The following is a 15,736-nucleotide window of genomic DNA, read 5'->3' on the forward strand; positions in this document are numbered from 1 at the left end:
CTGTTTTTAGTCACTTATTTGTACGGTGGGGAACAAAACTGTCTTAAAACACAATTAAACCTTTAGAAACTATTAGAAAACTGAATTAGCTTGAGCTGTTACACATACATACATTTAGCCCATGCATGTGTTAAAGTTTGAGTAGCTAATATGACAAGCTAATATGAGCTAAGTCAACAGAGCTCTCACAAAAGCTATAGAAAAGATTTTTTTTTTATTACTTTAGAAACTCAAAGGCTATATGAAGATTTCCAAGACATTAAAAGTTCCTAGAGACACAGCTGGCAGCCTTATTCCTTAGTTTAAAATGTGTTGTACCAGTAAACCTTTGAGGGTGTTGAAGAAAAAGCACAATATCATAAAATGTTTGATCAGAGCAACTGAGGTAAAACGTGCAATGTACAGCCAAAGACTTTTAAGATGACCCAGTGAAAGGTGGAAAAACATTTCAATGTGGAGTATAAGATGAACACAAGACAGGCATTGTTGGGGCATCTTGCCAAAAATAACACTCTTGACCAAGAAGAACATAAAACGCTGACTTGAATGTGCTAAAACTAATTTGGACAGACCTGTGGAGTTCTGGAAGAATGTTTTATGGAGTGATGTGACCGAACTGGAACTTTTTGGACCTATAGATCAGCAGTATGTCTGATGCAAAAAAGGCAGAACTTATAAATAGAAGAACATCATCTCCAAACATTGAGGTGGACCAGTCCTGTTACGGGGGTGATTTACTGTTGCAGGAAGTGGAAATCATGACTGTATGAAGGACATCAAGGATTCTTTGAAGTATTAGGCCATTTGGCAAGATTTGTGATGCCTTTCTTTGTGCAAAGACTGAAGCTGATGATCAGTGGACTTTCCTGCAGGACAATCTTCCCAAAGTATACATTCAATCCTACTTATCCTTGGTTCAGGGATCAGTTATAGAATGTTTTTGAGTGGCCTGTTCAGTCTCCAGATTTAATTCTCATTGAAAATATTTGGTTGAATTTGAAGAAAGCAGTGGTGGCAAAGTAAAACCAAAGATTATCAGTGATCTGAAAGCTTTTTCAGGTGAAAAATGGGCCAAGATTGCAGCTTCTAAGCACTTAAAAGCAGTATTTATTGGTGGTTTTAAAGAATAAAAGATTCTGCACCAAATTTGACTTTTGCGGGTTGAATAATTTTGAACATGAACATTTATAGCCAATTTGATAATTTCTTTCCAATATTCATAATCTTACGTTTTTAGAATTACTCAAATGTGTATTAATACACTTTCTCTAATAGTTTTTTTTAATTGTTTTCACTAAATTTTGTTCTCTGCAGCAAATTGTCTTGCAGGTCAAGGGTGCTGAATACTTTTGATTGCAACTGTGTCTTTACAATAGAAATTAGAAATGGCTAATATACAGAATATTAAACAATTATATGTTGAAGGCCCACTCAAAATTTTACATTGTAGTGAATGTCCCTTTTGGATGACAGCTATATGAAAACTAAATTGGTTGAATAAATATGATTCATGTTTTACATAAATTATTATTATAGATTGCCATTATTAACTAATTTATTTTAGTGTCAGGTTATTAGAAAATAACTTTCTAGACTAACCTTAGATTTCATACTGGCTAGCTAAACTGCAGCAGGCAATTTTATCGTCATAGTATTTTTCAATACTTCATTCTTTAAGGATTGAAAGTACTTCATGAAGAAAGTTTGGAGTAAAAATGTTTTCCAGTGCTTGATTTTTATGAAAGCAGTTTGCCTTTTATTGAAAAATTGAATATTTTTTGTAAGCAATTCTAATTTGGCAAAAAATAGCATTGCTTATTGAGCTATTTTAATCAGTCCGGAGTACAATTTTCATTAATACAGTTGAGGTCGAAAGTTTACATACGCCTTGCTGAATCTGCAAAATGTTACTTACTTTACCAAAATAAGAGGGATCATACAAAATGTATCTTAATGTATACTTAGTACTGATAGTCCACAAGAGAAAATAATTTATAAAAATGACCCTGTTCAAAAGTTTACATACACTTGATTCTTAATACTGTGTTGTTCCCTGAATGATCCACAGCTGTGTGTGTGTGTTTTTTTTTTCTCATATGCAACTATTACAAAAGGTTCAGATGCTCACTGATGCGTCAGAAGGGGAAACAGTGCATTAAGAGGCAGGGGTGTAAACTTTTTGTTGCACGGCTCCAGGTGGGATTGTCTGGCATAGTATTTATACCCACATTTATTTATTTATTATTAGTCTTTTGTTTGTCCTGAACAGTTAAACTGCCCGCTGCTCTTCTTCTTCTTCAAAAAAAAAAACTTCAGGCCTCACAAATTCTTTAGTTTTTCAGCATTTTTTGTGTATTTGAACCCAGCAATGACTGTATGATTTTGAGATCCATCTTTTCACATTGAGGACAACTGAGGGACTCATAAGGTTTAAACTCTCACTGATGCTTCAGAAAGAAACACAATGCATTAAGAGCCAGGGGGTGAAAACTTTTTTTAATTTGAAGATCAGGGTAAATGTAACTTATTTTGTCTTCTGGGAAACATTTAAGTATCTTCTGTAGCTTATGAAGAGTAGTAAAACGATTTAGGCAAAATAAGAAAAATGTAATCTTAATTCTATTCATAAGTTTTCACCCCCTTAATGCATTGTTTTTCCTTCTGAAGCATCAACGTTTGAACCTTCTGTAATAGTTGCATATGAGTCCCTCAGTTGTCCTCAGTGTGAAAAGATGGATCTCAAAATCATACAGTCATTGTTGGAAAGGGTTCAAATACACAAAATTGCTGAAAAACCAAAGAATTTGTTGGACCTGAAGGATTTTTCTGAAGAACAGCAGGCAGTTTACCTGTTCAGGACAAACAAGAGACTCGTGAACAACTATCACTAAACAAAAACACAGCTGTGGATCATTCAGGTAACAACACAGTATTTAGAAACGAGTGTATGTAAACTTTCGAAGAGGGTCCTTTTTATGAATTCAACTATTATTTTCTGGACAATATGTAAACGTCTTTTATGTGAAATATCTTATTCAGGTCAGTACTAAATAGAAATAGCATGCATTTTTTATGATTCCTCTTATTTTGGTAAAATAAATAAACTGCATATATTAGATGAAAGGAAGAAATGCCTTAATATAGACCCAACAATGTAGCTAAGTGAGTCAATCTTTTGGAAACTTTTTTGAAAATGATTGCACGACAGTTATCGAGACTCTCAAAGGATTTATAATAGCGCCTCTGAGGCTGGCGATCGATGTTGTATTTTCACATATAAAATTATTGCATTATTAAAAAAATGTTTTTTGAATTTACTCTATTGTTTTGATGATCTCACTTTATGTATCCCAATCCCAAATATCTACCCTTTACATATCATCTGTTTACCTATATTCCAACATATAACCCTCAATCTCTCTCTTTATTCATAGACATGTTTTACTTTACTGAAAGAAATAAGTTACTTGTCAAGGTTATTGTTACCCACACCCCCACAGCTCACCGTCTGATGACTACTGCACACAAAAATGCCAAGAAATTGCCAGTTTCAATTTAACATAACTTATAAATAAAAGATTCTGCTAGTAAGTTAATTTCCTTCCATTTAGAGAACTTGTACACTACCAGTCAAATGTTTTTGAACAGTAATATTTTAAATGTTTTTTTAAAGAAGTATCTTCTGTTCACCAAGCCTGCATTTATTTGATCCAGCAAAAGATGTGCAGTATTTGAAATATACTGTATATTCTATCTGAATATATTTTATGTAATGTAACAAATGTAATTTATTCCTGTGATATTAAAGCTGAATTTTTAGCATAATTACTCCAGTCATATGATCATTCTATCATATTGTGATTTGCTGCTCAAAAAACATTTATTATGTTAAAAACAGCTGAGGAGAAAAACTTCAGGTTTCTTTGATGATTAGAACATTCAGAAGAACATAATATGTAATATTTTGTAACCTTTAAAGCACCCCAAGGTTCATCAAAGAACTTGAAAAAAAATACTCAACTGTTTTAAATATTGATAATAATAATAAATGTTTCTTGAACAGCAAATCAGCAAATTAGAATAATTTCTGAAGGATCATGTGACACTGAAGACTGGAGTAATGCTGAAAATTTAGCTTTGATCACAGGAATACATTACATTTTAAAATGTATTTAAATAGAAAACAGTTATTTTAAAATAGTACAAATATTTTACTGTTTTTGCTGTACTTTGGATCAAATAAATGCAGGCTTGGTGAGCAGAATAGATGTCTTTTAAAAAATCTCACTGTTCAAAAACTTTTGACTGTTAGTGGACATCCATGCAATTGTGAATGAGCTTACAGAATAAACAGAATAAATAGTTATTTAGTTATCTATTCACTCACACCAAGTGTTGGTAGTGTTAGTAATGTATTTTACATTACTGACCTAGTTCAGCTTTGCAGAAAGGAAGAGCCATAAATACAGGTACAGTCATGTGATTTCAACAGTGCTACAGCTTCCAGACTGACACTGTCATTATTGATTAAGTGTTCAATTGCTTTCCCTTTCATTATTGATATTACTCATTTAAGTATACGCATTGTAAAACGCACTATGCAATACAAGGTCACTAATTTGTCTTCACCTCACAGAAAGAAAAGTCAGGTTCCACCGAGATTTGAACTCGGATCGCTGGATTCAGAGTCCAGAGTGCTAACCATTACACCATGGAACCACGCTGTACAGCGGCGTACGTAGATGACTATTCGAATATTGTTGAATTAATATTTAATGTACAACAGATCCATGTATTTTTCTATGTAACAAATCATTTTATTAATTACTTCGTATTGCAAATAATCATCGTATAAAATCATACTGGTTAATGAAACCATTTTGTGATGTAATCTGGTTCTCCAGTCCGGATGATGGCGATACTGCGCCGTTCACGATAAGCAAACCACACCACATTGGCTTTTCTAAGAGTAAAGCAGGTGAGAAATGTTTTGTTGTGGAGTTTTCTTTCTTTCTTTCTGTTTGCTCAGTGTTTACCATTTATACTGAGCTATTAGATGTTCTTAAAATTATGTTTATATGCATGCACCAAAAAATGAATGCTAGTAATAATCGTAATGTGGTTTAATGTTGTCTGGTGCAAATCTTTAAATGCTTCTTGAATGTAATTCGCAGTCAACTTTTGAAGCCAGCTGCAGACTGCATAGACGCTGAGGACCTTTATATGATCCCACACCTATTTTAAAAACTACAAATGCCTAACAAATGTGTTGCTTATGGCTGCGGGAAATTAAGCGGGCAGAATGTCTCAATGTTCAGATTTCCCAAAGACCCCGAGGAGTTCCGCAAATGGGAGAAGCAGGTCCAGAAGACCCGAAAGAACTGGGTCGCCAAGGCGTACTGCCATCTATGCTCTGAGCACTTCAGCAAAGACTGTTTTGATCCGAAATCTTATGCCACTGCAAAGACAATGGGATTTAAAGGGCTGAGACTGAAGGATGGAGCTGTCCCGACGGTTTTCATCCGACCACCGTGCAGTAACTGCGGAGGTAGAGGTGCCTCCTGTCCCTTATGTACGAAGAGAAAACGCGGAGCGATCACTGAACCTCATCAGCTCGTATCAGTGAGTGATATGTGTGTGTATCATAATTTTAGCACGTAATTTTATTGTTTTGATTAATAACTAACTTAACTTTTTTTTTAAAAGGATGAACAGGAATTGGCATTTATGAATGATGGAGAAGAAGGAATATTTGATGGAGAAGACCACAATCAGCAGAATTTCAGTGATGATGATGATGTTAATGATTCTGTGACACTTTCTTCTTGGGCAGAAAGTGATGGAATGGGTAAATTCAGGAACATTTACATTAATGAACATGGACTAGTGCATGCCATGGATGGTTACAGCTGAGGTCAAAAGTTTTCATACACCATGCAGAATCTGCAAAATGTTAATTATTTTACCAAAATAAGAGGGCTCATAGAAAATGCGTGTTATTTTTTATTTAGTACTGATCTGAATAAGGTATTTCACATAAAGTAAGTTTACATACAGTCCACAAAAAAAATAAATAAATAATAGTTGAATTTATAAAAATGACCCCATTCAAAAGTTTACACACCTTGATTCTCAATGCTGTGTTTGTTACCTTGGGTTTTTCAGCATTTTTGTGTATTTTAACCCTTTCCAGCAATGGCTATGATTTTGAGATCCATCTTTTCACACTGAGCACAACTGAGGGACTCATATACATCTATTACAAAAGGTTCAAATGCTCACTGATGCTTCAGAAGGGGAAACAGTGCATTAAGAGGCAAGGGTGTAAACTTTTGAACAGAATGTGTACTTTTTTTTTATTTTTATTTTGCCTAAATATCTTTTTTTTTTTTCCATTTAGCACTGCCCTTCAGAAGTTACAGAAGATACTTACATGTTTCCCAGAAGACAAAATAAGTTAAATTTACCCTGATCTGCCCTACCCAGATTTAACCAAAATCATACAGTCATTGTTAGAAAGGGTTCAAATACACAAAAATGCTGAAAATCCAAAGATTTTGTGAGATCTGAAGGATATTTCTAAAGAACAGCAGGCAGTTTAACTGTTCAGGACAAACAAGGGACTCATGAACAACTATCACTAACTATTCACAACAACTATTCAGGTAACAACACAGTATTAAGAATCAAGCTTATGTAAGTGTTTGAACGGGGTCATTTTTATAAATTCAAGTATTGTTTTGTCTTATGGACTATATGTAAACATCTTATATATGAAATATCTTATTCAGGTCAGGTACTAAATAAAAATAACATGCATTTTGCATAAATAATTAACATTTTGCAGATTCTGCAATGTATACGTAAACGTTTGACCTCAACTGTATATGTAAATCCCACTCAATTTTACATCTCTACAGTTACATGTGAAATGTGTGGAACCAAAGGCACCACAGAAACCTTCTTCTCCAGGTCCAAGCGCTTCTGTAGTGTGTCATGCTCGCGTTCATACTCTTCAAACTCAAAGAAATCCTCAATTGTTGCACGGCTCCAGGTGGGATTGTCTGGCATAATATTTATACCCACATTTATTCGAACAATGATTACATTTTTGTGTGTCTTTGTACTCAGGGAAGGCCACCGACTAGGAAGTCATCACACAAACTGTCTCTGAAATCACAAACTGAGGCTCCACGCTCAAAGCCCAATGAGCAGCATCAGGAGAGCAGACCATTTGGACAAGATGGTGGGAAAAAACACAGATTACTTTTGTTTTTCACTACAGTGAGCTTTACAAATGTTTAAATGATGTATTGATATTGTACTGTCTACTTCCAAGCTACTTTGGCTGGGTTTGACTGGGGTAGTTACCTTGAGAAAAGTGGCCTCCTCGCTGCCCCTGTATCCTGCTTCAGACACGTGAGTTATATCTATCAACCGTGGTTCATGGAAACATCTTTCTGTGAAAGATTAATGTGGTGAGTATTTTAACAATGTGTAAATGTCAATCCATTATAACACAGGTACCACTCTGCGCTCAATGGGACGACATCTATGTAGGGTTGAAAGTGGAGGTTCTCAACACTCACACAGCCTTGCCAAGTAAGGTGTACTGGATCGCCACTGTTGTACAGCTGGCAGGTATGTAAACTCAAGTGTTTCCTGCACCACTGCTGAAAAATATACCACTATAATATACAGATAATTTACTCACCCCCTTGTCATCCAAGATGCTCATGTCTTTCCTACTTCAGTCAATAGGAAATTATGTTTCTTGAGGAAAACATTCACATTTTTCTCCATGTAGTGGACTTCAATGGTGTCCCCAAGTTTGAACTTCCAAAATTCAGTTTAAATGCAGCTTCAAATGGCTCTAAACTATCCCAGCCGAGGAAAAAGGGTCTTATTTAGCGAAACGATTGGTCATTTTTGAAACAAATTGACAATTTGTTTACTTTTTAACCTCAAACGCTCGTCATGTCTAAGTCTGCGTGAACTGTGATTTTTCTGGTTCAATACGGTCAGTACAGTTAGGGTATGTCGAAAAACTCATTTTCTTTCCCAACTTCCCAAAATTCTTTTCCCAACTTCAAAAAAGGGTAAAACAGCGATGTAGGACGATTTTGACGTTGAAGAAGAAAATGAGACATACACTAACTGTATTGACCGTATTGAACCGGAAAAAATCAGAGTTCACGCAGACTTGGACAAGACGTGCATTTGAGGTTAAAAAGTAAATAAATTGTCAAATTGTTTCAAAAATGGTCGATTGTTTTGCTAGATTAAACCCATCTTCCTCGGCTGAGATTGTTTAGAGCCTTCATTGTTTAAAGCTGCATTTAAACTGCATTTTAGAATATTTTTTCAGCTTGGGGGCACCATTGAAGTCCACTATATGGAGAAAAATTCGGGAATGTTTCCTCAAGAAACATAATTACTTATTGACTAAAGAAAGAAAGACATGAACATCCTGGATGACAAGGGGGTGAGTAAATTATCTGTAAATTTTTGCTCTGGAAGTGAACTTCTCCTTTAATATTTTTACAAAAATGTTTTTACAGAAGTTCACTTCCAGAACAAAAATTTGCTCACCCCCTTGTCATCCAAGATGTTCATGTCTTTCTTTGTTCAGTCAGTAAGAAATTATGTTTTCTGAGAAAAACATTTGAGGATTTCTCTCCATATAGTATAGGTTGCACTTCCAAATTGCAGTTTAAATGCAGCTTCAAAGGGCTTTAAATGATCCCAGCCGAGGAAGAAGGGACTTATCTAGCGAAACAATCAGTTAAAAAAAAAAAAAAAAATTTACAATTTATATACTTTTTAATGTGTGTCAAATGTGTGTCTTGTCTAGCTCTTTGTGAACTCTGTGTATTCCGATTCAAGACAGTTAGAGAGGGTTGAAAAACTCCCACCTCATTTTCTCCTCCAACTTCAAAATTGTCCTACACTGCTGCAAAAGTGCTGACCCAGTGTATACAAAGTGAATGTGCAAACAAAAAAAGCCTTTACAAAAAAAGGTAAAACAGCGATGTGGAACGATTTTGAAGCTGGACCGTCTTGAACGGGAATACACAGAGTTCACGCAGAGCTGAACTTATATAAAAGAGATTAAAAATATATAAATTGCAATTTTATTTAGAAAATAACCAACCGTTTCGCTAGATAAGACCCTTTTTCCTCAGCTGGGATCGTTTAGAACTGTTATTATGTTAAACACATAATTTCTTTACGACTGAGGAAAGAAAGACATGAACATCTTGGATGACAAGGTGGGAGGAGTAAATTATCTGTAAATTTTTGTTCTTAAAGTGAACTTCTCCTTTAAGCCATTTATTTATGAAAACATACATTTTAAGTATGCAATTAAATGTATTTATGGGTACTATATATGTGGTATTGTGTGAAAAATAGATTCACTTTGTTTCTCTCAGGCTATAAGGCTCTTCTGCGCTATGAGGGTTTTGAGGATGACGACAGCCATGACCTGTGGTGTAATTTAGGCACGGCTGATGTTCATCCTATAGGCTGGTGTGCAGTGAACAGCAAGCTACTGGTCCCCCCTCAAGGTGAATGTTCACACCAGTGGTCATCAGGTATAATTTCTATAAAAATGCAAAATCTTGATCATCTTTTTTATTTCCTACAGAGGTGCACCAGCATATTAAAGACTGGAAATCCTACCTGATGAAGAGACTGGTTGGAGCACACACTCTTCCTGTTGACTTTCATGTCAAGGTGACCGCACTGGCAAATTAACATTCTATTGATGCAATCTGTCATTTTTTTATTTTCACATAACTGTCTTCTTGTTTCAGATGGCAGACAGTTTGAGGTGTCCATTCAGGCAGGGGGTTCGGGTGGAGGTGGTCGATCGCTCGCAGGTGAGCCGTACTCGTTCTGCAGTGGTGGACACTGTCATAGGAGGCCGACTCAGACTGCTGTATGAGGATGGGGGACTGGGACCCTCGGGTGAGGTGCTCTCAGATTTCTGGTGTCACGTGCAGAGCCCTCTATTACACCCCGTAGGCTGGTCTGGAAGAGTGGGTCACTCGATCAAAGAAACAGGTGAGAAGAAACTGTGGTTAGATTAAGTCAAGCATGGAGACATGCAGAGTCTGAAAATTTTACATGAGCAAGCTGAAAAATACTGAGCCCTCCACATGACATTTAAAATTTCTTGATATCTTTCATAATTGTCCAGTAAAGATATGGTTATATAAAAAGAATTTGTTCCTGTGACTTGTTGCCTTACTTTAGTTAAATGGTAGTCAGTTGTGGGAGCGGTTTTGGGAAGAAATTCTCAATTCGTGACCATGATAATGTTTTATTTTACGTCACGTGCAGGGCTTTGAAGAAAAAATAAAAACAAAAAATATATATATATATATATATATATATATATACAGTCATGTGAAAAAGTTAGGACACCCTATTGAATTCCATAGTTTTCCATATCAGGACATTATTTAAAAAAAAAGGGTCCTTGGCTGGTCTTAAAATTTCAAAAATAAAACCTCACATGAACAACAACACCTGACAAATTGCACCGTGTCATTATTTAGTGAACAAAAATAAAGGCATAATGGAAAATCCATGTATGACAAAGTTAGGAGACCGTTACTGTTAACACTGGAATTAAGAGGGTAAATAACAGTCAAGCACTGCTAATCAAATACCTTTGATTAACTGATAATCAGCAAGTCTGAGCACCTCTATAAAAGCATAAACTTTGGCAGTTTGCTGGTCTGGAGCCTTCAGGTGTGTGTTAACACAATGCCAAGGAGGTAACACATCAGCAATCATCTTAGAGAAGCAATTGTTGCTGCCATCAATCTGACAAGAGTAATACGGCCATTTCCAAACAATTTTAAGTTTATTCACAAGTGGAAGACGTTTAAAACAGACACCTCTCCTTCCAGGAGTGGACGTCCCAGAAAATTCACTGCAAGATCAGATCGTGTAAAGCTCAGAGAAATGGCAGACAACCCAAGAACTACACCCCAGACTCTACAGGCCTCAGTTAACATGTTAAATGATAAAGTTTATGACAATACCATTAGAAAAATATGGGACAAAAATGGCATGTTTGGAAGGCTTGGCAGAAGAAAGCCTCTTCTATCTTAAAAAAAACATTGCAGCACAGTTTAGGTCTGCAAAGTTGCATCTAAACAAAACACAAGTCTTCTAGAATATTGTCCTTTGAACAGATGAGACCGAAGTGGAGATGTTTGGCCATAATGCACAGCGCCAAGTTTGGTGAAAACCTAAAGAGCATATCAGCACAAACACCTCATACCAAAAGATAAGCATGCTGGAGGAGGGCTGATCATTTTGGGCTTGTTTTGTAGCCACAGGACCTGGGCATCTCACAGCCATTGAGTTGGCCATGAACTCCTCTGTATAAAGTATTCTAGAGTCAAATGCGAGGGCATCTGTCCGACATCTAAAGTTGGACCAAAATTGGGTCATACAACAGGACAATGATCCCAAGCATACCAGCAAATCTACAACAGAATGGCTGAAAAGAAAAGAATCAAGGTGTTGCAATAGCCCAGTCCAATTTCAGAGCTCATCCTGACTCAAATGCTGTGGTGAGAGCTGTGCATAAACAAATGCCCACAAACTTTAATAAACTGGAGCAACTTTGAAAAGAAGAGTGGTCCAAATTCCTCCAGAACGATGTGAGAGACTAATAAAGACACACAGTAAATGCTAAAAGTGGATCTACAAGCAATTGACTCATAGGGTGTCCTTTTGTCACACATGGCCTTTCCCTCTTGGCTGTATTTTTCTTAAATAAATAATGACACTGTGTGATATGTCATGTGATGATGTTTATCTGAGTATTTATTTTCCAAATTTTAAGACCTGCCAAGGACCAGATAATTTTTTTTATCATGTCCTGATACAGAAAACAGTGAAATTCAATAGGGTGTCCTAACTTTTTGACATGACTGTATATTATAATTTTTTTTTTATTATTATATTTTTCATATGAAAGTCTGTTTCCACTACTGATTTTTTTTTTTTTTTTTTAAACATTATTGCATTGCGTGACACAAACTCACAATTGCAGGTTTTAAAGTCAGAATTGTGAGATGTAAACTTGGAAATCTGACTTTTTTTTTTTTTTGTCAGAATTGTTATATGTCAGCGTCGATAGCCTTGTGAGCACCGTTGCGCTCCGGGCATCCCATGTTGAAATACCAACTCGAGGACCTTTCCTCTGATCTGTCCTGTCACAATAAAGGCAAAAAATGCCAAAAAATAGATCTTATAAAAAAAAAAAAGTAGTAGTAGTATTGCGTGATATAAACTCCGATATAAAGTTGTGAAGTCAGAATTGCAAGACAAACATAAAAAAATAAATTTGCAATTCTGAGAAAGATATAAACTCACAATTTTGACTTTTTTTTGGTTAAAATTGTGAGTTTATATCTCACAATTCTGACTTTATAACATACAATTGCAAGTTATAAAGTCAGAATTAAGATATAAACTCATAATTCTGATTTTTTTTCTCAGAATTGCATGATGTAAACTCGCAATTGTGAGTTAAAAAGTCAGAATTGCAAGATGTAAACTTGGAAATCTGACTTTTCTTCTCAGAATTGCATGATATAAACTCAAAGTCATAAATAAACTCGATATTCTGAGAAATAAAGATATAAACTCACAATAGTGACTTTTCCCTCACAATTCTGAATTTATATCACACAATTGCAAGAACTAAAGTCAGAATTGCAAGATAAAAACTCGAGGTGTGAGTTATAAAGTCCAGTTATGTGGGGAAAAAAGAATTGCAAGTTTATATCTCAAAATTCTGACTTAATAACTCGCAATTTAGTGTTATGAATTCAGAATTGTGAGATATAAGCTCGCAATTCTGAGAAAAAACATCACAATTGTCAATTATTTCTCAGAATTGTGGGTTTATTTCTTAGAATTGCAAATTTGTCTTGTAATTCTGACTTTATAACTTGAACTCCAAGTTGATATCATGAGTTTATGTCTCGTAATTATGAGAAAAATGGGAGAAGTCTGAATTGTGAGATTAAAAAGTCACAATAACCTTTTTTTTTTTTTTTTATTCGGTGGTGGAAACGGGCTTCCATAGTTTCCAGCTCAGATTAAAACATTTATGAGAAACAAATTACCATTTTTTTCACTTACTGTGTTGTTCATTAGATTATTTATAAATAATATCATGCATGATTTTTCCCACACAGATACGAGTGTCAACATGAGTAGCCATCCAGCATTTCGCAAAGTCCCTCAAAACAGTGTGTCAGATCAGTTCAAGAAGGTTAGTGCATATGCCATTTCACTGAAATGTTGTTAATCTAAAATATAATTAATTTTTTTTCTTTTTGGGTCAATGTTAGTTGAAATATCTTGTCGTGTAATCATTTATATGTATAATTCCTTACTGTATGTGAACAGTTGAGAACTGTTTACATGGGAGATAAGTTTTTTGAGGAAGGCATGAAACTTGAAGCAATTGATCCTCTAAACCTCGGGAACATCTGCGTTGCATCAGTTCGTAAGGTACGATACAGCTACTTTATGACTTTAAGTTTATAATTTTAGTATCTCATTGAAAATATTTGCACTGGCCTGGCTTATCTTGTTACTTAGGTGTTGCTGGATGGATACATCATGGTAGGAATTGACGGTGTTGAAATCGGTGATGGCTCTGACTGGTTTTGTTATCATGCCAGCTCACATGCCATATTACCTGTTGGATACTGTGAAAACAACGACATACCTCTTACTCTACCTCCTGGTAATGTCTTCAATATCTAAAATCAGTATTTAAGGAGAAGAGCAGATATTTTTTCAATTTCATACAGTTTGTTGATATTGCATACTTTCTTATCAGGTTATGATCACGGCACATTTACATGGACAAAATATTTAGAAGAAACAGGAACTGTAGCTGCGCCACGAAGACTTTTCAATACAGTAAACCTTTTATTTTCACAGTTGAGCCATATACAGTTTTAATGCATGTGTGCGTTTATGTTTTAAGCTCATCTCGTACGTCTTTCCCAGGACGATGTAGGCCACGGCTTTACCTCAGGTATGAAGCTAGAGGCAGTGGACCTCATGGAGCCCCGGTTGGTGTGTGTAGCCACTGTTAGGCGCTGCGTAGGCCGGCTTCTCCTTCTTCACTTCGATGGCTGGGAGCCTGAGTTTGATCAGTGGGTAGACTGTCAGTCCCCTGAAATTTATCCTGTGGGCTGGTGTGAAATCACTGGCTACCAGCTGCAGCCACCAATCGGGCCAGGTGAAATACTTGTAATTGTCATGGTATTCATATATGCAGTTTAATAATTTGGTTGTTACATTATACATTTTGCTCTCTGTAGAACCACCTCAGGGTCAGGAACACAAGCACACAAGCAAAAAGGCAAAACCTTTTATGGGGAAAAGGAGTAAGTTTCACTTTTTGTGTTGCGTTGTCATTACCTTCCTTTCATTCTCTTACAATTCTGTATTTTGCACTTCAGGGCGAAGATTTGTAAAGAAAAATATGAGTAAATGCACATCTAAAACCCAGCCCACACAGCCTGAGAATCCAGAGATGAATCAGTCACAAGAAGCATCAAACTCTTCTGTCACTCCCTTTACCTTGCAAATAAAAACTGAGCCTGAGGAAGAAAGTATGTAATGTAATCTTTTCAGATAATATATTTAAAATATGTGAATATTTTTTAGTTCTGACATGGTTTGTCTATGTCTCTACAGTTATTGCAGTAAAAGTGAAGGTGGAGGAAATGGAAACGCCCTTATTATCCAGTGCACAAACCAAAGAAAGTGACAACACAGAACCTTTCAGAACCTTCAAACAGGAAGACTCAGTTTAACCCGCCGCCTCGTTTAATTAAAGTTTTTCATCACTACTCTGCTAATATACAAAAGTAGGCAAAAGTGTAAAATAGATTGTCTATTTTGGGTATTTTAATATTAATCACTAGTAGTTTGTTTATTAACCTTTTTTTGTTATGAAATAACACTGGTAGTTATTTAAACCAACCAAGCTGGTAAGTGTAAACTCTAGGAACAGTTAAGCAATTGTATTATTACTTTATTTTTATACAGTTCTTTTTTTGTTGTTGTTTTTTTCCACATTACTGAAATCTTGAGCTATTATATTAAAATGGTTTCATTTGTGTTAAGACATTTTTTGACTTGATTCATTTTTCACGACAGAGTATTAAAAAAGTCTTGGTAACACTTTACTGTAAGGTGTCCTTGTTACACGTTACATGTACTTATTATTATAATAACAATTAATTATTTATAATTACATGCAAGTAACCCTAAACCAAAGCTTAATCCTAACCCTAACCACATAGTAAGTACATGTAGTTAATTAATATCACTTAGTACTTGAATATATAATTACAGTGTAACAAGAACAACTTAAAATACTGTTGAGGTCAAAAGTTTACATCCTCCTTTCAGAATCTGCAAAATATTAATTATTTTACCAAAATAAGAGGGATCATACAAAATGCATGTTATTGTTTATTTCATACTGACCTGAATAAGATATTTCACTTAAAAGATGTTTACATATAATCCATGAGAAAATAATAGTTGAATTCATAAAAATGTTCAAAAGTTTATATCCCCTTGATTCTTAATACTGTGTTACCTGAATGATCCACAGCTGTTTTGTTGTTGTTGTTATTGGGTTTTTTTAGTGATAGTCCCTTGTTTGTCC

General features: G+C 35.3%; 1 protein-coding gene and 1 non-coding gene across 3 annotated transcripts; one reads left to right on the plus strand and one right to left on the minus strand.

Moving 5' to 3' along the window:
- Nucleotides 1-4,647: 4,647 nt before the first annotated feature.
- On the minus strand, nucleotides 4,648-4,719 carry trnaq-cug (transfer RNA glutamine (anticodon CUG)). The gene has a single exon. It is a non-coding gene; the product is annotated as a tRNA-Gln (tRNA).
- Nucleotides 4,720-4,905: 186 nt separating this feature from the next.
- On the plus strand, nucleotides 4,906-15,187 carry l3mbtl2 (L3MBTL histone methyl-lysine binding protein 2). Of its 2 annotated transcripts, none has more exons than XM_051125012.1 (18): nucleotides 4,906-4,978; nucleotides 5,175-5,622; nucleotides 5,707-5,848; nucleotides 6,921-7,054; nucleotides 7,132-7,246; nucleotides 7,340-7,419; nucleotides 7,524-7,641; nucleotides 9,435-9,569; nucleotides 9,650-9,738; nucleotides 9,819-10,068; nucleotides 13,233-13,309; nucleotides 13,447-13,551; nucleotides 13,642-13,789; nucleotides 13,886-13,968; nucleotides 14,059-14,293; nucleotides 14,376-14,441; nucleotides 14,517-14,669; nucleotides 14,755-15,187. In XM_051125012.1, exons 2-18 carry the CDS (start codon nucleotides 5,254-5,256, stop codon nucleotides 14,871-14,873), a joined length of 2,418 nt encoding a protein of 805 aa, XP_050980969.1. In that variant the 5' UTR covers nucleotides 4,906-4,978; nucleotides 5,175-5,253; the 3' UTR covers nucleotides 14,874-15,187. The 2 variants fall into 2 exon arrangements, with proteins under 2 accessions (XP_050980969.1, XP_050980970.1); XM_051125013.1 differs by having other exon boundaries at nucleotides 4,935-4,978; nucleotides 5,319-5,622.
- Nucleotides 15,188-15,736: the final 549 nt, after the last annotated feature.

This window comes from Labeo rohita, chromosome 12 (genome assembly GCF_022985175.1).
Source record: "Labeo rohita strain BAU-BD-2019 chromosome 12, IGBB_LRoh.1.0, whole genome shotgun sequence".
Taxonomy (NCBI): Eukaryota; Metazoa; Chordata; class Actinopteri; order Cypriniformes; family Cyprinidae; genus Labeo; species Labeo rohita.

What these genes read in the sequence shown, in the direction of transcription:
- l3mbtl2 (XM_051125012.1), top strand. Translation starts at nt 5,254, where the DNA reads ATGCCTAACAAATGTGTTGCTTATGGCTGCGGGAAATTAAGCGGGCAG. An exon ending in GGCAGAAAGTGATGGAATGG is followed by an intron (nt 5,849 to 6,920) that starts GTAAATTCAGGA and finishes ACATCTCTACAG; the next exon opens with TTACATGTGAAATGTGTGGA. An exon ending in ACCTCTTACTCTACCTCCTG is followed by an intron (nt 13,790 to 13,885) that starts GTAATGTCTTCA and finishes CTTTCTTATCAG; the next exon opens with GTTATGATCACGGCACATTT.